The following is a 27,556-nucleotide window of genomic DNA, read 5'->3' as shown; positions in this document are numbered from 1 at the left end:
TTCTCACCTTGAGGCTTAACAAAGGAAAGGAACTTAAAATCCTTTGACTTATAACCTCTCCAAAGAGTACCTGTTTTCAGGGTAGTAATATTATGGAAAGCTGACCATGCCAGGAGGTCTGGGGCTATGATCTGTAATGCTGTTTTGTTTTGCTGCCTGGATATTCTTCAGCAAATTGTCAACACTTCACCCTGACTGGATATTCATATTTTCCATAATAGTACATTCACTGTCCTACTTCATCTTGTATTTGATGTGTAATCTAGTCAGCCAATCAGTGGGAGAAACCTAGACGGAGATTGTGCAAAATCACCTGCTACGCCTCGCGCACCACGACTCAGAGCTAAATTAACAAATGTACGCATGTGAGGATGAACTGTCAATTTGCCCGCTTGCTGCATGGCTCATGCCAGTTAGCCTGGTAAACCCTCCCTCCGGAAATCTCATTTGTAATTTATTTCAGGTGTGAGTCTGGCATGATCGCCCATTCTGCAATTTTGGCTGTGGGCTGGAGTTGGGCTGGAGTAATACCGTTGACTGACAACCCAACCCCTTCAGCCAATCAGCAGTGTTCCCCTTCAGCCAGTGCATTTTTACCACCTCCAGACTAATGTGATGCAACGGGACTTTTGAGACGGCCATGCCCAAAATAGGTTGCCTTATTCGGATACATGCGTGTCACTGCCCGCCCCTGTCGGTCCTCTGAATTTTTATTTTAAATAGGCTCTGTCACAGTTAAACAACTAAATTCTATCCAAACGATATCTTAAAAGTAAATTCCATGCCTCAAAAAAGAAGTTTGAGAGCGTTTTAAATGAGCGACGACGCTGATAGGCTCGTCCATTTGGTGAACGGGCTAGAAACGCCCAGAGAAGCCTTCAGGCCAGACTCCTTCCTGAAATCAAATGGAAATGAGATTTTCCGGAGGGAGGGGCTTTACCAGGCTACATGCCAGTGTGCTTGCACCAAAATAGGGAGCAATGTGTAAATGTTTGTGAGGCTCTTCCTAGGGGGAGAAAGCTGCAGTTGGAGAAGGGATTGTGTACCGATACAGAGTTGCCATTGTTTTTATTTGTGAATCAATTTCACACTCTTGCAGCAGTAATAAGGTAGACATTTATTAATCCCGCAGGGGAAATTCCAATTCAACTTCACCCAGCTGATTGCTGCTCAGACGGTCCCAATGTGGGGAGCTGTTGCTCTGTATGCAAGTGACTTGCTCAGGGACACAAGACATGTACAGTATACTGTACGAGTATACGCGAACCGGTTGACCTTCTGATTACCAGACGGCCTCCATATCCGCTCCGTATCTCCACTCCATATCCACTAAGCTCTTTGTTTATCTTCTTATATACAAGATTAGATAGGCGGTAACCATCATTTTCATTGCTTTTCATTATAAAATTAAAGCCTGGACCTGCAACTCAAAAAAGAAAAAAGAAACCTGTTACCATGAGTAAGACTGTTTGTTGTCATGTTTACAGCAGTCATTAAGATGTGACTCAGTTCTATACTTTTATTCTCAATTGTGAAAAGGACATTTTACATAACTGTGTATGTTTTACGAATACGTCACATGGTCATCGGATATGGATGAATAGATGAAAAAGATGAATAGATGTTGCTCTCCAGACATGAGTGTGTGTATGTGTGTGCATGTAGGTGTGCACGTAGATGATTCTTAGAAAGTTAAAGAAGTCAGTGTGTGTGTATGTGTGTGTGCTCGTAGGCGTGTGTGCACGTAGGCGTGATTCTTAGAAGTCAGTGTCTGTATGTGGCTTTTTGTGCCTTTTTCAACAGCCACCCACACACAAAAAACGCTTACTTTGCACCTTGCACCAACATTATCAGTAGGGATGTCCGATATTATCGGCCTCCCGATATTATCGGCCGATATTAGCATAAAAATTCATATCGGAAAAATATCGGTATCGTTTTTTTTTTTTTTGCTTTATAAATAAGTTACAGGAGTTCTTACTGTATATGGTGTGTGTGATATGAAATTTGAGCTTACCCTAATCACAATAATCCCTGCATATATCGGTATCGGTTGATATTGGTATCGGTAATTAAGAGTTGGACAATATCGGTATATCGGTTATCGGTAAAAAAGCCAATATCGGACAACCCTAATTATCAGCATGGCCATATATGGGCACACTGGGGGGTTAAATTCCCCCCAAGATGTGTCTTATACCTGAGATAATTCAGTAAATGCAATTATACTGCATATTATCAGCAATAAAATGTAATCATTAATAAGTAAATTGAATGAGTAAATTGAATCATTAATAACATCGGGTTAAATAAATGAGAAAATCGAATGATTCACGTTTGCATTAAATCTATCAAATCTTGGGTCTCTTTGATCTCACTGATCAGTCATAAAGGCAGGCTGTATGTCACGTACGCAGCGGGTGCAGCGCACTTACAGGAAATGCAAAACCACAAAAGGCCTCTGCCTGCTGCAAGCCTTCGAGTGCACCTCAGCAGTCATTTTAACCAGTCAATATCATATTCCTTCTTTAGGCAAATCAAGTGATGAAATCATTTTAAGCCTATATCCTAAAGTGAGCTGTTCAACATAAATTACGTTCTAATACATTTCCATATGTTCAACACTGTTTACCAAAGAGCTGGAGAGACAAGGAGACTCCTGTTACTGAACATACACTCTATGCTTTACAATCAGAATATACTGTGTATAGTGTAGCTATTTAACCATTTAAAGCATATATATATTTAGTTGACCAGAGCCTCAGTGCAGTACAGTATATTGGATAAGTCCACAGTGTCATCTAAGAAAAGCCTTGAAACTCAATTTCTCCCAAGAGCAAATTTGACTGATGTCCTTGTGTGGGAGGTACAGAGTCATCAACAACTAATCTACAGCACCTCAAACAGACAACTAGCAGATGATGAAAAATGATCTTGGGAGGACATAACAAACACAGTTAATTGCGTATGGCTCTGGTCCTGTGTTTCTCTGTGTACCTAGTGTTCTCAGTGTGTCTCAATGTTCGGCGACGAGTCAAATGGAGGATGGCGTTATGTGTAATCTAGTCAGCCAATCAGTGGAAGAAACCTAGATGCAGATTGTGACTACTACGCCTCGCACACCACGACTCAGAGCTAAATGAACAAATGTACGCAGGTGAGGATGAACTGTCAATTCGCCCGCTTGCTGCATGACTCATGCCAGTGTGCTTGCACCAAAATAGGGAGCAATGTGTAAATGTTTGTGAGGCTCTTCCTAGGGGAGAAAGCTGCAGTTGGAGAAGGGATTGTGTACCGATGCAGAGTTGCCACTGTTTTTATTTGTGAATCAATTTCACACTCTTGCAGCAGTAATAAGGTAGACATTTATTAATCCTGCAGGGGAAATTTCATTTCAATTTCACCCAGCTGATTGCTGCTCAGATGGTCCCAATGCGCGCTCTGTGGGGAGCTGTTTAGCCGGGCTAAAGTGACTTGCTCAGGGACACAAGACATGTACAGTATACTGTACTGTACAGTACAGTATACCACACGGCCTCCATATCCACTCAGCTCTTTGTTTATCTTCTTATATACAAGATTAGATCGGCGGTAACCATCGTTTTCAAGCCCAAGATCGCTTTTCATTACAAAATTAAAGCCTGGATCTGCAACTCAAAAAAGAAAAAAAGAAACCTGTTACCATGAGTAAGACTGTTTGTTGTCATGTTTACTTCTGCACATTTCTGACTCAATGTATACATACTGTACACATACTGTACACACAAAGAATGGTCTAAACCAGAAGAAACAGTGCACAGTTGCACACCCCTTCTGTGCAATGCTGTCATTCAGCCTTTAATGAGACCGCTGAGACATCATCTTTCCAGTCTGAAGCAGTCAGATGTGACTCAGGTCTATACTTTTATTCTCAATTGTGAAAAGGACATTTTATATAACTGTCATACTTCATGTACAGTATGTCTCTTCGTGTATGTCTTAACCATACGTCATATGGTCATCGGATATGGATGAATAGATGAAAAAGATGAATAGATATTTTCTGTTTACCAAAGAGCTGGAGAGACAAGGAGACTCCTGTTACTGAACAAACACTCTATGCTTACTATCAGAATATACTGTGTATACTGTAGCTATTTAACCATTTAAACCACAGCTCTTTCTGTTTGCCAAAGAGCTGTTTTCCAGCTCTTTGGTAAACAGAAAACATCTATTCATCCATAGCCGATGACCATGTGACGTATTGGTAAAACATACACGTACATGTAAAGTAATCAAATACAAGATGAAGTAGGACAGTTATGTAAAATGTCCTTTTCACAATTGAGAATAAAAGTATAGACCTGAGTCACATCTTAATGACTGCTTCAGACTGGAAAGATAATGTCACAGCAGTCTCATTAAAGGCTGAATGACAGCTTTGAACAGAAGGGGTATGCAACTGTGCACTGTTTCTTCTGGTTTAGACTGTTCTTTGTGTGTACAGTATGTATACATTGAGCCTGCCAGAAATGTGCAGATGGAAATATGACAACAAACAGTCTTACTCATGGTAACAGGTTTTTCTTTTTCTGAGTTGCAGATCCAGGCTTTAATTTCGTAATGAAAAGCGATCTTGGGCTTGAAAACGATGGTTACCGCCGATCTAATCTTGCATATAAGAAGATAAACAAAGAGTGGATATGGAGGCCGTCTGGTAATCAGAAGATCACCAGTTCGCTTCCCGGCCTGCCCATGTGTATACAGTACAACATGTGTTGTGTCCCTGAGCAAGTCACTTTAGCCCAGCTAAACAGCTCCCCACAGAGCACCAATTGGGATCATCTGAGCAGCAATCAGCTGGGTGTAATTTCCCCTGCGGGATTAATAAATGTTTACCTTATTACTGCTCTAAGAGTGTGAAATTGATTCACAAATAAAAACAATGGCAACTCTGCATCGGTACACAATCCCTTCTCCAACTGCAGCTTTCTCCCCTAGGAAGAGCCTCACAAACATGGTTACACATCGCTATTCCTCCACATCGCCACTTAGAAGATTGACTTCCATTCTTCGGAGTGGAGATGTTTCCCATTTGTTTTAAAGACATCGCTATTCCGACTGTGACGCATTGCTATTTATAAACACCACCATTCCGACTATATAATCACAATGAATGTGAATTAATGTAGGCATACTTGGTAAAGCATCTCATGCGCATTAATGAGACACTTGCATCTGATCAGCCCAACATCAAAACACCATGTGTGTATTAATGCTTCATTAATCCTCCTTTATTAAATAATGTTAAAGTTTACACCTGCCTCAACCATAGGCCTATGTCATTTTTGTGAACAGCACTGCTTTCTTTTTGTCGTCTCCAATTAATTCTGGGCCTTTAGTTTGGAGACAATGGTGGAGAGATTCAGTTTTAACCCAGAACGAACCCAAATCTCAAGCGCAATAGTTCAGGGTTCTCTCTAAATCCTAAGTGTATATATCCATGTTACTTTTGTGAATAATTATGATAGGCTACACATGAGCCAAGCTTTCAGAGTCCATTATGGCGGTGCGGGATGGGGCGCGCTGCGCAGGTCGACACGCAACAAAAATAAAATAAAAAGCATTATACCGTCTCTCTCCCTCTCCTCTCTCCTGTCTTCCCGTCTCTTTCCTCCTGGTTGGAATCATCTGAGCTTAATATGTTAAATGTGTTGCTTATTTGCTGCCTCTAATGAATTAAAAATCATTGCAGAACGACACGCGCATGGGAGGGAGATCCGTTGTCATTTCATTGTAGATTTAAAAGCAGCCTATTAGCCTACTATCGACTGTACTACAATATGGCTTGGTAACATGAACATGAACTTGGATGCATCACAGCGCCACGCCTTGTGAACTATAGGAGATTACATATTTTCGAAGAAACTGTAGCATTTAAGAAACTAGGAAAAATAAATTAAGCATCCGTGCGCAACTTGGAGCTCTCCAAATTGCCACATTCAGATCGAAGGATTTTTCTCACCTAATTCACAACAACTGTCGTGAATTCTAACCACCAGAAGTATGATCAAATTACACTTTCACCTTAATCTGTCCACTTACTATAGTAGTCCACTTCATATGCCCATAAATGAAGTCTTCAAGAGGCGTCCATGAGATGAGATTGCGCACAGCTGTCCACCGACAGCCTGGTTTGGTTTGATATTAGACCAGACTGGACAGTGGACACTGCATGTGTCTCAAACCAAACGAGGCTGTGCGTAAATGCTGTGCAGTGCAATAAACAAATTGATGCTATTATTATTATTATTACCCTTATTATTATTACTATTATTATTATTATTATATTATAATTTAGCACATTGGCGTGAGTGCGCTCCCACGGACGCCCTGCATGGGTCTGTCTGTCTGTCTGTCTGTATATCGATCAGTCTATCTATCTATCTGTCAAGCTCTTTGCCAAAAATAGCCGATCTACAAGCTCACAACGCCTGGCGCTGCGAGGTGTTGTGAGCTTGTAGATCGGCTACTTTTGGTGCGAGTGAGTGTGCTGACGGTGCTGACTGTGCTCCGACGGATGTCTGTCTGTCAAAGGTCCGCGGCCGTAACACGCCCGCGCAAGCTCTCTCTCTCTCTCTCTCTCTCTCTCTCTCTCTCTCTCTCTCTCTCTCTCTCGTGCGTCTGTCTACAAACTAAGTGCCTGAAATCCTAACCACCTTTGATGTGTGCGCCGAATGGGCCATCAAGTTTTTCTGATCTCCCAGTGGGGAGCTAACGACCGCTGTTGATTCATTGACTGAAGCCATCCACACCTATTTAATTGTTGTTGTTTTTTTCCTCGAAAGTGAAAAGACTCATGGAGAAATCATGATGTCATCTCAATCACCTCAATCAATCATGACTGAATGGCAGCTTGCTCTCCGGTCCCAGCCAGCTGCTGGGGACTATTTGTGGGGAATTAGGAGAGAAGGAGAGCTGTGAACTTTGCCTATACTGTGCACCCATGCAGGCAGGGATGTGCCCCCCCCTTTTAAATCATTAATAATACATTCTTAATTTATAACTAACTAGAGGTCCGGTCAAGCTCTTTGCCAAAAATAGCCGATCTACAAGCTCACAATGCTAAGAAGACCCCCAAGAATGTTAGCCTACAGTGAGCTATATGTACAGCACACGTTGTGTATTATTATGTTACATGCACTTATGTGCGTAATTACGCACGTGTAAAATTCCGCTGTTACGGTAGTTGTTCCACTCAGAGGAGGGGGGGGGCACCTTCATGTCAGGAACCCCACAAATCACAAATTATGTGTATTTGGCCGTGGACCCCAGAGAGGAGGGAGAGAGAGAAAACGCATGGAATGCTGTGTTCTGCAGACAAGTAGCCTACATCAAAGTTTGGGGGTCCTTGGCATGACAAGGACTTTACTTTATTTAGTAAGACATGAGAACAGCAGTACATGGAAGTACAAATTCGCAATACAAGGTCTACTAAACTGGAAGACTCATTAAGCACTGAGCTTGTTTAAGATGAGATCCCCATGCACACAAATCATGATGACAAAGGAGGCATGTATAAGATAGAGGCCTATACTTCTTTTTTCAAACAGATCAGAATGAATAAATCAACATTTTGTGTCAGTTGGAACCCAGTAAAATGTACTGGGTTCATTTATTGAAATCAAGTAGCCTGCCCTATACTGTGTGAAATAAACAGTGCGGCTGTTTTCATAGACCTGGTTTCTGATTTGTCTCGCAGAATCTGGCAACACTGCTAGGCTCCACATTGGCTTAGACAGGTCATGTGACAAGTCTAAGCCAAAGGGGAGCCACTAGCAGTGTTGCTTATTCTCTCGCAGAATCTGGCAACGCTAGTCTATGGTCTGCAGAGGTGTAAAGTAGGGTAGTTACTTTACACCTCTGCAGACGCGCTGAGCAGCGTTCAGTAGCCTACATTTACTCAAGTACTTTACTTAAATGTTGTCTTATATATTAGTCTGTGTCACAGACAGTGATTTGAACCGACGGCAGGCGTATATAGTAGCCATAGAGGCGAGAGTCTTCAGACTTCTATTAGAAGGGAGGTTTTTCATTGAATAGAGGTCACTATTAGAGGATTTAGCCTACTCACAACGCCTCATAGTGCTAGGCATTGTGCGGTTGTAGATCGGCTATTTTTGGCATAGAGTGTAGAGAGAAAAAAGAGCAGACCACGTAAAAAAAGACATATGGAGAGAGAGAGATAGAGAGAGAGATATGTTTCATAATATCATAATATATATCTGACAAGTAACTAGTAACTAAAGTTTTCAAATAATTGTAGTGGAGTACTATATTTGCCTCTGAGATGTAGTGGAGTAGAAGTAAAAGTATTTGAAATACTCAAGTAAAGTACAAATACCTCAAAAGCGTACTTAAGTACATTACTTAAGTAAATGAGTTAAATTCCAGCTGTCTTTATTGTTATTATTATCATTATTAATATTACTATTATTGTTAATATTATTGTTATAATTAAATAGCATAATATTATTATCAATAATAATGGCATAATAATAATAACAATGATAACGATAATAGTAATAATAATAATAATAATAATAATAATAATAATAATAATAATAATAAAATAGCATAATAACAATGATAAGGGTAATAATAATAATAAATAATAATAATATATATTAATAATAAAATAGCATGATGGGGGTCCGTTTTTCAATAGCATAATAACAATGATAACGATAATAATAATAAGGGTAAGTGTAATAATAATAATAATAATTAATAATAATAATAATAATATATATTAAAAAACATACTCTCTCGCCATGCCTTTCGGCCTGGCGGAGACAATAATAAAATAGGATGATGGGGGGGTTCGTTTTTCTAAGTGGGGATGTTTCTAAGTGGGGATGTTTCTAAGTGGGGGTGTTTCTAAGTGGGGGTGCTTCTAAGTGGGGGTGTTTCTAAGTGGGGGTGTTTCTAAGTGGGGGTTTGTCCCCCACAAACATTTACACATTGCTCCCTATTTTGGTGCAAGCACACTGGCATGAGTCATGCAGCAAGCGGGCAAATTGACAGTTCATCCTCACCTGTGTGCATTTGTTCATTTAACTCGGAGTCGTGGTGCGCGAGGCGTAGCAGGCACAATCTCCGTCTAGCTTTCTCCCACTGATTGGCTGACTAGATTACACATAACGCCATCTTCCATTTGACTCGTCGCCGAACAATGAGACACACTGAGAACACTGTTCACAGAGAAACACAGGACCAGAGCCATACGCAATTAACTGTGTTTGTTATTTCCTCCCAAGATCATTTTTCATCATCTGCTAGTTGTCTGTTTGAGGTGCTGTAGATTAGTTGTTGATGACTCTGTACCTCCCACACAAGGACATCAGTTAAATTTGCTCTTGCGACACATTAAGTTTCAAGTCTTTTCTTAGATTACACTTTAATGTGGACTAACACACTCTATGCTTACTATCAGAATATACTGTGTATAGTGTAGCTATTTAACCATTTAAACCATATATATTTAGTTGACCAGAGCCTCAGTGCAGTACAGTATATTGGATAAGTCCACAGTGTCATCTAAGAAAAGCCTTGAAACTTAATTTGTCCCAAGAGCAAATTTGACTGATGTCCTTGTGTGGGAGGTACAGAGTCATCAACAACTAATCTACAGCACCTCAAACTGACAACTAGCAGATGATGAAAAATGATCTTGGGAGGAAATAACAAACACAGTTAATTGCATATGGCTCTGGTCCTGTGTTTCTCTGTGTACAGTGTTCTCTTCTCAGTGTGTCTCGACTCAGAGCTAAATTAACTAATGTACACAGGTGAGGATGAACTGTCAATTTGCCCGCTTGCTGCATGGCTCTTCCTAGGGGAGAAAGCTGCAGTTGGAGAAGGGATTGTGTACCAATGCAGATTTGCTATTGTTTTTATTTGTGAATCAAATTTACACTCTTGCAGCAGTAATAAGGTGGACATTTATTAATCCAGCAGGGGAAGTTCCGTTTCAACTTCACCCAGCTGATTGCTGCTCTGATGGGAGCTGTTTAGCTGGGCTAAAGTGTCTTGCTCAGGGACACAAGACATGGCCAGGCCGGGAGGCAAACCAGTGACCTTCTGATTATCTCCATATCCACTCCATATCTCTCCACTCCATATCCACTAAGCTCTTTGTTTATCTTCTTATATACAAGATTAGATCGGCGGTAACCATTGTTTGCAAGCCCAAGATCGCTGACAGGCTCAATGTATACATACTGTACACACAAAGAATAGTCTAACCCAGTATGAACAGTGCACAGTTGCACACCCCTTCTGTTCAATGCTGTCATTCAACCTTTAATGAGACTGCTGTGACATTATCTTTCCAGTCTGAAGCAGTCATTAAGATGTGACTCAGGTCTATAATTTTATTCTCAATTGTGAAAAGGACATTTTACACAAGTATTGTACTGTAAGTGGAGCCAAAGAAACAAACTCTTGACCCCTCAGATGTCAAAAACTACGTTCCATTCAATACAAAACTCTTGGGAATGTTGTTTCTAACCAACATTAGCTTTTCTTTCTCAGAGAATAAATGTTTGCCTATTTCCATTCCATTCTATAATTGACATACCCAGAAATAGGGACGCTAGGATTCATGTGACAAAGAATGTGGTCACAAAAGTTAAGGCTATGGCCAGCAGTGTTGTAATGTCTGCATCTGTTTGGGTGCTTCTTCTCCTCCACACAAGAAGAGATGCCAAAAGTCCCAGCTAAAGACTTGTTCTGAGTGCCAGCATCAGCTCAGCTGATAATGGAATGTTGGTTATATTGTAGTGATTTACATTAGGCCAGTAGGCCTACCATTACAAATCACTGGACTACAGCCTTGTTTCAATGCAAGACGGATAAATAGCAACCATTACCGTCGGAATTGTACATTTTTCATCATGGTCATTGTACCTACACACAAGTGTGCCTTTATTCCTGTAAGAGGGCACCGATTGGACCATGCCAGCTTTTGGCACAGAGAAAACTTTTCCATTTCCCATCTGGATCTCTCCAGACAAGGTGATTCCGACCACTCTGATCTCTCTTTGTTTTTAAAAGTGAAAAAAATAACCCAACAACAGCCGTATGAAACTCTTTTCTCAGCACTTCCTGAGCAGAGAGAGCAACCTTTTTTTGTGAGGGAATAACATATTCTGATTTTAAAGGAGTAGTTCACCCCAAAAAAATACTTATTTCTTATCAATTACACACCCCATGAAGCCTTGAATTCACTGAGATGTTTTTGTTTATGATGACCAGCAGAGACTCCAGTAGAGTCTCAATTGAGTCTCCTACTGACCAGCCACCCGGTCATCAAATTATTGGCTCAGGAATGCAACAAAAACAAAAAAAAATCTCCATGAATTCAAGGCTTCATGGGGTGTGTAATTGATAGAAACATTTATAGAAAATAAGTAATGTTTTGGGTGAACTAATGCTTTAAAGTGAAAACCAGAGAGATCTAAATTCAGGCTGGATTGTCCTAATTCATGTTTTTAAGATAAGATAAACTTTTATAGATCCCGTTGGGGAGATTCAGGTGTGAAACTCTAAGCATTTCTGTTCCCTTTCCTCAAAGGAAGGAACAGATACTCACTCAGGCTGTGTGCAGTCCTGCAGGTTGCACATTCTTCGGATGGGCTTGGGCTTCTTGCTGTCATCGCAGTACCCTCGCTGGACCATCTTGGTGTCGCCCTTCTTTCTGCATCCATACTTGGTGTACTGAAACCCTAGAAAACAAATTGAAGCATGTGTGGATCAGTCATCATCAGTGTTCATTTTGACAGCAAGTTCTGATTTAGTTTTAGTCATAGTCTTTAGAATAAAATGACATTTAGTTGTAGTCATATTTTTGTCATCTGAAAGGTTTTAGTTTTAGTCTAGTTTTAGTTGACTAAATATCAAAAGATTTTAGTCGACTAAATCTACAGTTCATTTTGTCGACTAAAATGTATTTCAGTGAGCCATGATGGCGTCGTAATGCCTGATTTATTCTTGCCCGTGTTTCGGAAATAGCAGATCTACAAGCTCCGGCTATTTCCAGAGCACGACACCCGAGCACAACCAGGCATAAAATGACTTGTCTTATTTGTTCTAGTGGATTTCTTCTAGTCTAGTTTTTTATTTGTAGACGAAATTGTCAATATATTTAGTCGTAGTTTTAGTCATCATAGCTTAGTTTTTATTTCATTTTGAACGAAATATGAGGCATTTTGAATAGAGTTGAGCCGTCTAGCATTTTTGCAAGCAGGGAATCATAACTACAAATTGACATATTGGTTGTGCAGTTTGACCCACGAGTTTTGGAGATATGGCTTATAGCAGGGGTAGGCAACCTTAGGCACAGGGGAGGGTAATCACTGGCACATTGGCATAAGTGTGACAGAGGATTTTTTTTAAAAGATTTTTTTTGGGGGCTTTTTATGCCTCTATTGATAGTGAAGTGCAGTTACACAGGAAACGGGGACTCGGGGAGAGAGAGATGGGGAGTGACACGCAGCAAAGGTCGTCGGGATCGCTGCGCCAGCGGTCCGGGCCAGAGAGAGGATTTTTAGTTAAAAAAAATAAATATATATATATATATAGTCAATTAAATTAAGTCCCTTCACATGTGTATGCAAATTACATCTAGCATATAATTGTACATTCATTCAAACTCTGACTGGGGAGGGAGTCTAGGATACAGGTGGGTTATTGTTAGTCTAATGATCATTACAAGGTCCTGATGTGAAAGAAAATATATCAAAAGAAGAAGGAAAAAAACCTGTCATATTTATGGACAATAAAAATCGGCTGGAAATATAAAATTTCAGAAAGATTGCCGACCCCTGGCTAGAGTGATGTCTTACACAGACTTGAGAAAACAGCTCCTGAAGAGCCAAGTCTTTGTTCTCTGGTTCCATTTGTACACTCTCATGGGGTCTAATTGAGTACATGTACTGTCTATTGGCATAATACCTTACATGAAAAATGTTGCTACAGTAACCGTGGTTATTTTAGTGTACACTCATTCATTTGTAAACAGGACGGTAATGCTAATGACATGAAGTAGTGCTCCACTAGACTACGCCATCATGCATACGTTAGGATTCTGGCGCAATTATAAAGACACACAGGAACACACATTTCCATACATTTAATGCATGCGTGGTCTCTTTGTGCTGTGTAGCTTTAAGCCATTCAATCCGTGAACGCATCTGTGTCATTTTAAGATTTCTTTGGCTATTTTTTAAAAATCATGAAAATGTCTGCAAATCTTTACAAATGTCTTCTAAATCCTAACCGTTTTTTTGAAAGAACTTATGTTGCTATGTCAGTGGTTCTTTTTCATGTCAAGGACCCTAAAATGACATGTTTCTGGCCACCGATCCCCATCAAAATGATGTTGTTCCAGGGACCCCAGAAGCAAAGATTTGAGTTAAAAATGTTGTTTAAAAAAATATATGTATTGAAAGATTTGCACAAATGTTCAAGATTTTTCAAAAATAGCAGATCTACAAGCTTGTGTGAGCTTGTAGATCTGCATTTTTTTTGAATAGCCAAAGTTTAAAATAATGGTTATAAGCTTAAATCTAAAATGACACAGATGGGTTCCCGGATTGAATGGGTTAATAGCTGATTAAAAAAAGAAAAGGTGATTGCATTCATATAGGAAAAACACTCTTACCTCCAGCACATGGTTTGGAGCATGAGGACCAGCTCTTCAGAGCCCACTCATATGTATCCTCCTGAATCACATTGTTGTTGTTGATGGGCACTGAATCTTCATGGATGATGTACTTATACATAAGTGTTGACCTGGTTTCATTGTCCTTTGGTATAATCTATAAACCATAAAGCAGAACAGAATCCATTAGGATTTGCATGAGAATGTAAATACTGTTAATGGATGCAGACGAACACACAATTTGTTTAATTTCCACAGACATGAAGGTGACTGTCAGTCTTTTGAGGTAGAACACTGACTTTGTGGTTTTAAATAAGAATGACATCAAGTCAAACATTTACATGTCGTGTTATTACCATATCTGCTAGTCGGACGTGGATAATTGCTTGTGTTCCTGTTAATGCTACTTACAGTAAGCATTATAATACATGTTCAGTTCGGGATGCCAATTTTATCCAATCAGGAGAGAGAAACCCACAAAGATCGTTTATCAGCTTTCAAATTTTATAGTGTGCCAATTCCAATTCCAACAACAAATAAAAACAACTTTATTAGGGGGAAAAAACACTAAGACTAAGGAATAAAATCAATAAAAACTGTGGAAAGAAGAAGAAAAAGAGGGTTGAGTTTATTGAAGTGGGTTTTGAGGGCGGTTTTGAAAGATTGGAGGGTGCATTCCACAGTACTATTGTGATAGTAATCATTGCTACAGAGCGTTTGTTCGGTCACAGGGGTCTCTCCAGCTCTTAGTAAATAGAATATAAATACATTTTCAGGTAGGCGACAACATTTAAGTCAGGAGAGAGCACTGAAAATGCCATTTCTGTTTAATAAAGAGCTGGAGAGACATGGGAGACTCCTTTTACTGAACAAACACTCTATAGCAATGAGTACTATCAGAATATAGAGCTATTTAACACTTATTTTAACCAAAGTAAATCACTTACCCTACCTTTAACACGTTGCAAACAGTACAGCAAGTACAATTAAGCAAGCAATGCTAAAAGGATAACACAAAAAAGCCTTGATGGCTTGTTTCCATTGTGGTCCTATGTATTCATTCAAATCATAAAGACATACAAGACATACAATAACAAATCATCATGATCAATACTGGAGCAATGCCAGGTATATTTACAGAAACTATTGGGTGGCAGAATAGCAGAACGCATTCATCCCCATGTTTGTGCCGAATTTGGGGGACATGAGATCAGTGGAGATCCCTCTGGTGTGGTAACCCATGGGCGTTTCTCACTCAAGTAGTTTTACAGATACTGTACATGGGCATTGGGCACTGATCCGCTCAGTATCTTGAAGACAAGGCCCATTGCAAGCTGCTGTACTGTACTCTGTCCTCTCCCCTGAGCCAACCCAGCCTAGTAAAGTGAGCTGGGGAATGTTATATCATCATCAAAACAAATGTATTACAAACATTTGTTTGAATGAATGGCTTGTAGACAGAACGGTATAAACAATGTTGTCAGTTATTCCCTCCTCATCTCCGACAATAAACGACCCCGCTGCTAGTTGTCTTTCCCATGAGCGAACACAGACAGTATGATGGGAATAGGAATTATCATTCTTTTCACTCTAAAGTTTCAGTGTCTACATACTGCAGTCCAATCGACCGTGTGATTGGTCTTACACTCGATGCGTTCGTTTTATTTCCGCCCAACTGTCTGCAACGTACCGTGTACTGTTTGGAGGAAAGGTTGGCTGAGGTGAGGATAATCCTCCTACAAGTCATCTGTATTCTGTATTGTCCATCGGCACCACCGTTAGAAAATATACAACAGTCTACTGTAGCATCTCGTCTGTGTCAATACACATATAAATACATTAAATAGGGGTGGGACGATATGGGTATCTCACGATACGATATCTGTGGCGATATTAGGCCCTTGATAACAATAATATCACGATATCACGATATATTGCATGAAATTTCACCAACGATATATCACGATAGTCCTTGTATTCAATTTATAAACACATAAAATAGCACCAAACAGTTCAAAATCATCATCACACAAATACAGAGTCGGAAAATTATTATTATTATTTTTCTAATATCTATTTTTTTCGGCAGTATATCGATTATTTATCGCGATATATCGCGATATCGATATATCGTCCCACCCCTAATATTAAAGCGGCACTGTGTAACTTTCCTTTAATGAATAAAACGTAATTCTGTCCAATCTGTATGGTAGAGTATGACATTACAATATAACTTATAGAATTTGGGGTGGTTGTATTTCATCTCCCTGCTCTTCTATTGAGACATTTAGATCGTGTCAAAGGTCATGTCTCACCTAGACACAGGATCTGACATGAATTCCATGTATCCCCTGAGCAAGCAGGCGCAGGCTCTATTAGCTCAATGGTAAACATGTCAGCACTTGTGCAGGAAACCAGGTTCAAATCCGGGGTAGAAGAGGAAAGTTAGTTAGTTAGTGCAGCTTTAAGCTAAACCAACTAATTCATTAACCCATTAAGACCTGAGGCCGATTCTTACAGTACATGTCTTCTAAATCCTAACAGTTTCCCGAAAAACCTATGTTACTACAGTGTATGTCAGTGGTTCTCAAACCTTTTCATGTCAAGGACCCCCAAAATGATATGTATTTGGCCGCGGACCCCCATCTCAAAATATTTTGTTCCAGGGACCCCCAGAAGCAAAGATTTTTGAGTTACAAATGTTCGCTTTAAAAGAATATAAATATATCAATTTGCACACATTTTCTCGATTTTTCAAAAATAGCAGATCTACAAGCTCACTCGGCAATCCGCGCTATGAGCTTGTATATCTGCTATTTTTGAATAGCCAAGGTGTAAAATAATGTTTTTTTTGGCTCAAATAAAAAAATGACACACACTTTGTCAACTGTCTGTCGCCAGGAAATGACAAAAGGTCAGAGACACATTAAAGTCAAAGCGTGTCAGAGATAGATGAAAATAAACGGCATGCAATGTACTGTACAACTCCAGAGCCATTGAGATGGACGAGTTGTTTGTTTCAACGAGGGGTGACGGGTCAGAGTAGAGTGCCGATACCGCCATCCTCTCAAAGTTGTTGTGCTGGCCACACACCTCAGACCTCACTTTCCGTTTGACGTTTCCCAGTGTCACGACACGCAATTTCAGTCAGGAAACTCTATCTGGCTTAAGCTGATTGGATCACTCAACAGCATGCATGTACTACAAGTGAACCCATCATCATTCACACCCCGGTGTCAAGCATTTAAATGTGTACTCAGCCACAGCGAGCTAGGCCTTCTGGGCCACTCTCCTGCTTGCTGTTCCATGAGAAGTACTCCGATTTTTTTTTTAAGTAAAAGTAGCAATACCACAATAAAAGAATACTCTTCCAAGCAAAAGGCCTGTTATACACATTTTACTTGAGTAAAAGTACCTGTATCGGCATGAAAATACTTACAGGGTCAAAGTAAAAAAAAAAGTTTAATAGCAGATGTACGAGCTCATAACGCGTTTGTTGTGAGCTTGTAGATCGTCTATTTTCCAATAGCCAAAGTCTGAAATAGGGCTCAAGTGATTATGTTACAGTACTTGAGCAAATGTATTAGTCACTTCCCCCCCCCCCAGCTCCAACTGAATAGACCTCTGGGAAACCAAACATCTACCGCTCACCAAAGAGGAATACATTATATTAGCTTTCAGGGCTTCAGGCACAGCTGCTGAGTAGTATTAGTTAGTATCAATAGTAAGACAGCAACATTACACCATTGGTTCTCAAAGTGGGGTCCGGCCACCCCCAGGGGTCCTTGGGGGGGTTCCAGGGGGTCCCCAGCTAAATGTGTAAATATAGCGTCACAATTTTAACCACTTTAACCTTTTATACGTTGGCTATTCAAAAATAGCAGATATACAAGCTCATAGCGCGGCACCGAGTGCCGTGCTACGAGCTTGTAGACCTGCTATTTTTGAAAAATCAAGACAATTCGTGCAAATCTTTGAATATATATATTTTCAAAGCGAACATTTGTAACTCAAATCTTTGCTTCTGGGGGTCCCTGGAACAAAATATTTTGAGATGGGGGTCCGCAGCCAAATACATACTGTATACAGTTTGGGGTCCTTGACATTAAAACGTTTGAAAACCACTGACATTTTGTAGAATCTAAACCTCAGGCCTTAATGGGTTAATATCAATAGCAAAACAGCAACATTACACAACTATCTATGTCAACATGGCTGCTGTGAACATTTTCAATAGGCCTTACCAAAACCACCACAGCGTCGTGCAGAGGTCCGTCCGTGTGCACGGTCTCGACGTCGTCTTCGATGATGTAGTCCCATTCCACTCCCAGGTCGATGAAGCTCTTGGACTTGGCCTCCTCTCCTTTCCCATTCAGAAGGTAATGCCCTGTCGCCTGATTCTTGATCGCTGTAATCAACCGTTTGTTAGGAGCCACTGACAAGAAGCTGCAAGAGTTTCAATTCTAAACAGTGAACAGGTGAAGAGAAAGTTAAAAGTATCACAACAGGGTAACTTTATGTTGTTTTTTACGTTAATCTGTTGTGTTGTGGAAATAGCCATACTAATCAGCTGTTAGTTACAGCACATTATCTGAATTAATCTGAAATAATCTTTTCCAAAACTTGAATGGGCTCTATGCACAGCAGCCATGTTGGAAAGAAATTGGGCCTCTTCCTTACTTCCTTCACAGGTTTTACCAATGATACTAATTAAGGCTCTGTTCCATTTAGCGTAGCACAGTGGACCACCATAACTCTGAGGGTGTACAAATGGAACCAAATGGACCCTTACGGGTCCATTTGGTTCCATTTGTACACCCTCAGAGTTACACACCCGTAAGCGGCCATTTGAAACCCCCTCAAGGAACCATGAGGGCCCCTGGACCACACTTTGAGACCCACTGGTGTAGCAGAGTAGTTTCCAGTGAGCCAACATGCACAATATCAGCACCTTCACTCATGACCAGAATGGAACAGAGCCTTCATTAGTATCATTGGTAACACCTGTGCAGGAAGTATGGATGAGGCCCAATTTCTTTCCAATATGGCTGCTGTGCATAGAGCCTATTGGTCATATTTGAGGGAGGTTCGTAACAAGACTATATACAGTACATACTGATATACCACTCCCGTTACATTACAACTCTTGTTGAATAAAATGGCCAATTTGGCATGCGATAAAGTGCTGCATGCTAAAAGGAATGATACGGATATTCGGGTCAGTTATTTGCTACAGTAAATGCAATTGCACATGTCATTGAGGTATAGACAGCAATGCATACAGTATGCTGTATGCCACAGCTGGAAATGTTGACAGGCATTACTTAGCCCAGCAAATGGACAGACAAGTCAGCAAGGACTTCAAGACAAGTCTTTGCATTCAGTCATCCATACATGTCACTTCATGGAAGATGGCAGTGACATGTAAAATGGATGCTACTGAACATGCACGCAGTAAAAGTCGTAGTGTTAATTTGACTCCTGAGAGCGTAAAAATGGAGCTCAGGGTTAAATGAACACTTAGGATTTTACTGTGTACACATGACTACAGCACAACATCTTCCCAGAAGCTGAATTGTACGGTCTTGCCAAGCACAAGTGCAAATGTTTTTTTTATGGAAATGGAAAATATCACTATGAATAAATGTTTCCAAAGTGGGAACTAGCATTATATTATTTACATGAACGTTATCATAGCAGAACCTCTTCTTTAATTTCATCAAATCCCAAATGGAGGCCTTGAGAGGTTAATACGACGATATATTATGGCTTACTGCCGCAATGAAAGGAAGGAGATGAGATGAGATGTGAGCTTTTGTTTTGACCTTGCCATATTTTCATTAAATCCTCCTTTCTACCTAGAGTTCTCTGAGAAAAAAGCGAATCGTTATGCATTTTTCATGTATCAATGCTGCTTATTAAATTGGAACTTTCCCATAGTAAGACAATAGGTATTTATTTCCAGATATCCAAGGTACTGTATGTAAAAGGTATGTAAAATAAAAAAGAAGAAACAAAACAAAAGGCACTATTTATAGGAAAGGACAGGTTATGAGGTTATCTCTCTCTGTTTTTCTCAGAGGACTGAATCGTGTGCAATTTGCATGTATAGCAGATAGTAGTATAGTATGGGCAGTACTGCATAATGTAATATGACTTTTTTTTGTGTGCCGCTGCCTTTTACTGATGTTTTTGATTCTTGTGCTGCACTGTCAATTTATTATTTTATCTTTCTAACTTAACTTATTTTTCTGTTCTATTTTATTGACTCTTTAATAGCAATTTTGTTTTATAATGTGTTTCTTTGCAGTGCTTTTGTGTAAAGCACTCTGAATTGCCTTGATGTGCAATGGCTACAGAATTTGAGCACCCCTTAACAAGATCATTTTTAATACCCTGAGCAGCTTCCTTCTGGCTGACAAGTTTAATTAGACACCTACTGTATGGGATCAGTGCCAAGCAAATTGGGGACAATGACCTCATTTTGTGTGTCTCTGATAGCACTGTCTTTATGCTTATCTGGAAGATTCTACATCTTATTAGACTTTCAGACGAAACAGGGTAGACAAGACGTTTCTACACAATCTACACGAGTAAAAAAACAACAACAATAGTAATCATAGCCGCTGTGTGATGGCTCATCGGTGGATATCTCCTAGTATAGCTGTGTGATTGCTCCATGATCGATATCTCCTAGTAGCTGGTTTATCGCTCCGTGGTGTATATCACTTAGCTGCGTGATCGCTTGGGAAGAGAAATGCCCCTCCCCTGCAGATCGGGCTGTGTGTGTGTCCATCCAGACTGGCCAGTACCCCAGCAACATTTTAATCTGTTTTACTAATGTTAATATTTCAATATTAATTTATATGTTAAAAATATAGGCCATTACAGGCTTACAGTTAGAGCAGAGTTGGATTTGTTTTGATGCCATTCTGGGAGAGACAGAGTTCTGCTTCAGTGAGCGTAATGAAATGGCAAAATGAAATGGAAGGACGCTGTTCTCAGGAAGTATCATGCAGGTCACAAACACAGCTCAACTGAATACATAAAAAATACACTATATGTAGTACTGCTGTATTTTTGTTTATATTTATGCACTGGCAAAATTCATTACCCTAATTTATCAGGCACTGAGGAACTGTCCATTGTCTTGGAACTGTCAATCACTCACTCCTACTGTGTACAAGCAGGTTTTGCATTATTTTCCTTCCACTGTGGAGGTGGCGACCAGTAACCCCAATAACACCCTATTCTGGAGGGGAACATCCATCAGAATTAGCCAATCTACAAGCTCACAACGTGTCGTGGCTCTGCTATTCCTGGCGAAGAGATTCGGTGCAAGGAAACGACAGCAGACCGAATACAGTTGCAACTCAGGTCCGTATCACTAAGAATAGAGGGTGTGATCACTGTGGTAGTGTTTCTGTATGGACAACTTTTTTTTAATGTGTTAAGCGGTAAGTCTATACTATCAGGAATAATAAAGGCTTTGTGCCTTGACATGTCTGCTAGTGCTTTGATTGATAGCCTAATTTCTTTGTGTTTCATTTTAATTATTGTTTGTTGTCGGTGCATAATTTTACATAATTTGTTTTTCGGTGCATCACTGTGTTTATGGGCTACATGCCATATTTATGTCATATAGCCTATCTAGCTAGGGGTGTTTAAAACAGTGCATGCCCCCCATGAACAAATATATGTGGATCATTGTCTGCATTGGAGGACATACATTATGAATGAATGCTGTTCTAGACGGTTCGCACTATAGGAAAAAAAAGAAGAAACTAGAAAAAGTGCTCCTCGGAGCACAGGTCTCCGCCAGGTCAGGTAGGTTATTGTGGCCTCCTGGTGGCACTATAATAGGCCAATGTAAAAAGGGTACCATTTATTCTTAGGTCTTGCAAGGCAATCGGACACTGCATTCATGATTTGAGGATTTGAATTTTGTTCCAAAAAAATGTTTTGCTAAATTAGACCTGCTGGTGGCGCTATAACAGGCCAATGTTAAAATGGTAGCATTTGTTCCTCAACATAGTGTGAATGTGCGTGCAAAGTTTGACCGCAATCGGACGCTGCATTCATGATCTGCAGCATTTTGTTCTAAATGGCCACTCCTGCAAACTTTAGATGTGAATCTTAGCCAATCGGTATGGAATATGAAAAATGAAACGGATCAGTCTTGATCACATGACTATAGAGATCATGTGTACCGATTTGCTTGAAATTTTGATAAAATCGGAAGGAGTAATGTAAAGAAATATGTTTTACATAAGTTGGCCTCCTGGTGGCGCTATAAAAGGTAGATGTGAAAAATGCAGGGCAAAGGTTTTTCCTTGACCTCTAGGGAGTGCACATACAACGTTTTACACAGATTGGTGCAGTTATAGGTAAAAACACGAATGGGGCTGTTATAGCGCCACCATGAAGCTGATTAGAAAAATCTCAAGTGGAATTTCTTCCTCTGCATAGTGGAAATGTGCGTGCAAAGTTTCATGGAAATTGCATGCTGTGTCCATAATTTGAGGCATTTTGTTGAAAACGGAGCAGTCCTGCAAACTTTGGAAGCCATTTTTAGCCAATCAGGATGGAATATGAAAAATCTGAAAGACCCGTTTGGTTTAATGACTATAGAGATACTGTGTACCGATTTGCGTGATGTTTGGACAAAATATGTAGGAATACTGTGAAAAAATGTGTTTAGCAAAAAGCGGCCTCCTGATGGCGCTATAACAGGGCCATGTGAAAAAATTGGGGCAGAGGTTCTGAATTGGCATCCAGGGAGTGTGTGTGCACAGTTTCACTGCGATCAAGCCAACGGTGCGGGAGATTAGCTGTCCACAGACGGACGGACGGACAGGGGGTAAAACATACTCTCTCGCCATGCCTTTCGGCCTGTCGGGGACAAAAAAAGAAGGTTGTCTACTATTTATCGGAAAGGACAGGTTATGAGGTCACATCTCTCTCTGTCAAGTAGACCCAATATATAACTAAATGTATTCACAACCCAGAAAAAAACTGCCACTCAATTGAGTTAATTGCAAAAAGCGAACACTTGTTCAGTTATGCAATCTGCCTGGCCGTCAAACATATCAAAAGAAATGGCCAACATCCACAGGAAAGTGCAATGTCAACTTTGGCTTTATATGCAACGTCCATCATCCGGCCCCCTTTCTCCAGGGAGAAATGCTGTGACTGACTGACAGTGTGACTGAGTTCATGTTGTCCTAGTCTAGTCTTCTTTGTCTTGTCCTATGTTTTTCTCTTTCTTTTCTCTTTCTTTGGACTCAGGCCAGTGTAATAACTACAAATACCGAACATATGAACCTATGAATTTTGCACTCAACTTAACTGAATATTTGTGAATACGTGTGAATAATCTATTATTTTCTTAATCGAATAACCAAGAAGCACGTTTAAAAAATTATAATAATATTTTCTTTTATTGATTAACCACTATTTTATACTTCCTCGCACAATGGTGTCATGCTAAAATAGTGAAAATAGCTGATCTACAAGTTTACAATGCGTCGCATCACAACACGTAGTGTACTTGAAATCGATTACTTTGATGAACTCGATTCAATTAAATCGATCAATTAAAATTGATTAGTTTGATTACGACTGTAACTGTTGCCCTATTTGAGAATAAATGTTTTGTTACAGTGGCCAGGATAAAGCTAAAGGTTAGAGGGGTTATTCAAAGGGGTTGACCACCATGGCTAACCACTTAAACCCTCAAACCCTTAGTCTCTCTGGGCTCTATACTATGACTTTTCTGTTTTCGCTCTACACACATTGTGGGTTTGGAGATCTGCTATTTTCTTTTATTCAAAAGGTTTACACAGAATACGGATGCTGGGGTTTAAGTGGTTAAAAAAATTCTTCCTTTGGTTGCTTTTATGGCTCAAAATTGTTTGTGTTTTATAGTTCCAGAGGTTAACTTCCCCACAAATGGAAGTGAATTTAGCAAGCTATAACAAAAATATTTTTACGTGACCTAACAATTACATGTATCGGCAATTATACTCCTACTAGATACACTCACTACATCTACAATGACACTACTTTCCTCCTCCAAGTGCATTTTAAGATGATAAATCCAGACTAGAAAATTACCACACTGGAAATACTTTAAATAGCTCAGGGAAGAAATAATTCCATATTATCACCGTCGTACTTTAGAAATGTGTGAGCTCATTTTCCTTGGAAAGTAAAAAAGAAAAAAGAAAAAACCTATTACCTTTCCTAATTTATTTAACACATTATTCAGTGCAGCTGTGAGGGAAAATGTCATGGGGATGGCCTTGCTTAAATTTGTCTTACTAATCCTATTTGACATGGAAAAATGAGTTATCAAGAAAATATATCCTTTAACCACATGAACCCTAACGTCCCTACTCTGACCATGTCCTAATACTGTATGCAAAATTTGGCGAAAATAGGCAATAGGGGGAGACTACGGTCAACCAAGTATATTGATTTGACTGTCTTTCCATCATGCTGTATCTACAGTACTCTTTTTTCCATGCCCTGTAATCCGTTTTTAACTGCTAACTGTCTTTGGCGCCTGAATTTCCCCAGCAGGATCAATAAAGGTCTTATCTTATATGAGGCTGAAGTGGTTAACTCTAATTCTGTAATTCTTCCTTAAGCCCTCACCCCATCAAGGAAACGTCTAGTGTTCTCAGCCCTTAAAACCCATTATTCTTAACATGCATTGCTGCAGGCAGCAAAGCCTGCAGCAATGCATGATAAGCATAATGCTTGTTTTATTGTTCACTGCACACATTTGTATGCCCTTGTTGAACAGTACAGTGTATCCCGTGTTTAATTCAGAAAAGCCTCTTTTTTTTGCATCATGATCCATTTTACATAATTTTGCATAAGTTATTCTCTGATTCCTCACAGGAAACTGTCAAGAGCATTCACGCTTTCAGCAGCAGCATTAAAAATCGTTCTGTCAATCCTAGAGCGGTCGGAGAACACCCACAAGAAATATGTGAACCACCTAAAATAGCCGTGGAAAGGGAGGTGGTGTCATATCCGAGAACTCCAGCTGGGTAACATCTAACTGAAGGGAGAAGTGGGCTCTGCTGATAAATGCATTTCCCAGAAATGCCAAAGACATCAGTTTCAGCAGGGATGAACCCCACAAAACCATAACTATTGCCATTGAGCCATGCGGGTCAAACATAATTCTAGGGGCGCGACATTTAATCAAACTAAATGATTTGATTTGAGTAGTACAAAGGGTTTCAATTACATCTTTTTCACATTGATTTGTTGATGCATAAAAAAATAAGACATTTTTTTAAATACCGTGTGCTTCACGATTCAGCTGAATAAAAACGAACGAAAGTTATCATTAGTTGCAGCCTTACATCTTTTCCCAAATTAATTGAGCTTTTGTCTCTGATGTAGCTAAATACAGTATTTCACTTCCAGAGTTAAAAGGATGTTGCTGTGTTCCACAGTTTAAAAACAAAACATCAGCTAACTCATTCATCCTTTACGATGGTGGAACGACTTCTTCTAGCAGGCCTGTTTAATGAGCTACTGAGGGAACGCTTCCTCAAGCTACTCTTTTGGTCTCTATTGCACTACAAAGCATTGGCAACCTTATAATGTTCAAGACCGGTTCCTTTAAGGGATTATTCTGTTATTTTAGTTCCTGCAATTAGTTGGGTGGGTGGGGAATTAAAGCAGTATTTTTCTATTTATTTGTCTGAACTGAAACGTGTTGTGAAAGGCAGACTTCAAAACATTTTGCCCTTTAAAATATCAACTTTTGTAATGGCTTTTCTATGAAAGGAAACACTGTAGAAAACAACCTCTGGGCTACAACTCTCAGTTGTTATAATTCAAAGCTAAAGACCTTTCTGTTTGCTGCTGCCTTTTACTGAGGTTATTTTAATTATTTTCATTCATTTTGTTCACTTATTTTTCAAATTATTTTCTTTTTTTAATATCTTTATTGTATTCAAATGTCCTTTTATAATGTGTTTATTTTGCAGTCTCTTAATGTTCTGTGTCTTAATGTCTTACTGCTTAATGGTTTATGTAAAGCACTTTGAATTGTCCTGTTGTCAAAACGTGCTATACAAATTATCTTGTCTGCCTTCCTTTTCCTAGCCTGGTAAACCCTCCCTCCGGAAATCTCATTTCAATTCGATTTCAGAAAGGAGTCTGGTCTGAAACGCCTTTCTGCAATAATCGCTGTGGGCTGGAGTTGGGCGGGAGTAATACCGTTGTCCCCTTCAGCCAATGAGCAGTTCATTTTGACGAGCTCCAGACTATGTGACGCAACGGGACTTTTGGGACGGCCATGCCGAAAATAGGTTGCCTTATTGGGATACATGCGTGTCACTCCCCGCCCCTGCCGGTTCTCTAAATTTATATTTTTAAATAGGCTCTGTCATGATTAATTGACCACATATATGAAGTTAAACAACTAAATTCTATCCAAACGATATCTTATAAGTAAATTCCGTGCCTCAAAAAAGAAGTTTGAAAGCGTTATAAAACTGAAAGTAAGAAGTGAAGGCACTCGGACAACAACAATGGCTGCCGTTCGTCTTTTTTCGGCGGCTCTCAGGCTGCACTCGGGTTCATTCGGGCTCACTCGAACTCGCCACCTGATTGGCCAACTGTCGCTGTCAATCACAGAACAATGAGCGACGACGCTGATAGGCTCGTCGGTTCGCTGAGCAGAGCGATTATTGGAGGAAGGCGTTTCAGACCAGACTCCTTTCTGAAATCGAATTGAAATGAGATTTCCGGAGGGAGGGTTTACCAGGCTATCCTTTTCCTCCAACTTTCCTTTTCCTCCAACTGCAGCCACTGGTCAATGTATGACCAGTGGCTGCAGGTCATACAGTAGTCTAGACCAGTGGTCTTTTCTGGATCGGCTGCCGTGTTAAGTGGTCAGATGGGTGGGCCGTGTGCATTTTCAGAGCATGTTTATTTGAATGATCAATCAATCAATCGACTGTGTTCCGGCTTGGCTCAATGGAACCAACGTAGTATACTTTATTTATCTGTGTCACAATGAAAGTGAACCTTTTCACGGTATTATTGAAATACATTTATTAAAGGCCAATTAGGTAGCTTTTCTGATCTGTGTGTGTACACACACACTTTTACCAGATTAGGAGCCCACCAGTGGGCTCCTAATCGCTGCATTAGACTACTGGTATGCACATAGATTCAGATACACACATCGGTCTATGACGCTGTGTTTACCCGCCCTTCCCGGAACCGCTAGACAAGGAGGATCTAAGTAATTGATGGCAAGGTCAAGAACGCATGGACATCCCACGTCAGCCTTTGCTTGCGTTGTTTGTGTCTTGGCATGACTAAGTATCAGAGGAGAGAGAGAGTCACACTTACCAAGAATTTGAGGGGAGGCCTCATGTTCTTGGATGATCACATGTCTAGCGCCAGGTGGAATGAGAAACATCTTAAGGTAACCTTTGCACGCGTTTCAGCAGGAGCAGCAGCAGCAGCAGCAGCAGCAGCGGAAGTAACGAGGGTTAGAAAAGATAATAACAATGATATGTGAGTGAGCGTCAAAAAAAACTAAACAGCTATCATCACGTTTGCAGAGGTGGACATCACACATGCTCCAGAGGCTTTTCTTCCACTTTGCTCTACAAAAGCTGGAAGACTCAGAAAAATAAAACAAAAATACACACAGTGTTATAGAATATGCCAGTGGTTCCCAACCTGGTCTTGATCCCTTGAAAATCTTATAAAAGCGTTCACAGCCCACCCATCTGACCACTTAAATCTGACCACTTAACAAGTGGTCAGATTGGTGGGCCACGTGCATTTTCAGAGCATGTTTATTTT

At 40.1% G+C, this 27,556-nt stretch overlaps 1 protein-coding gene across 1 annotated transcript in view; it reads right to left on the bottom strand.

The window, feature by feature from the left end:
* adamts3 (ADAM metallopeptidase with thrombospondin type 1 motif, 3) overlaps positions 1–27,556 on the bottom strand; it is a 209,088-nt gene that overhangs the window by 15,606 nt on the left and 165,926 nt on the right. Inside the window, exons 17-19 of the mRNA XM_084055325.1 lie at positions 17,950–18,113; positions 13,706–13,862; positions 11,636–11,768 (exon numbers count right to left, since the gene is read on the bottom strand). Of these exons, the coding sequence (XP_083911451.1) occupies positions 11,636–11,768; positions 13,706–13,862; positions 17,950–18,113 (454 nt within the window). The remainder of the gene's footprint in view (positions 1–11,635; positions 11,769–13,705; positions 13,863–17,949; positions 18,114–27,556) is intronic.

Source organism: Gymnoscopelus microlampas (genome assembly GCF_963454915.1).
Source record: "Gymnoscopelus microlampas genome assembly, chromosome: 4".
In the NCBI taxonomy this organism is placed as follows: Eukaryota; Metazoa; Chordata; class Actinopteri; order Myctophiformes; family Myctophidae; genus Gymnoscopelus; species Gymnoscopelus microlampas.
Note: the sequence above shows the minus strand (reverse complement) of the source record. Positions and strands in the feature narration are given on the sequence as shown.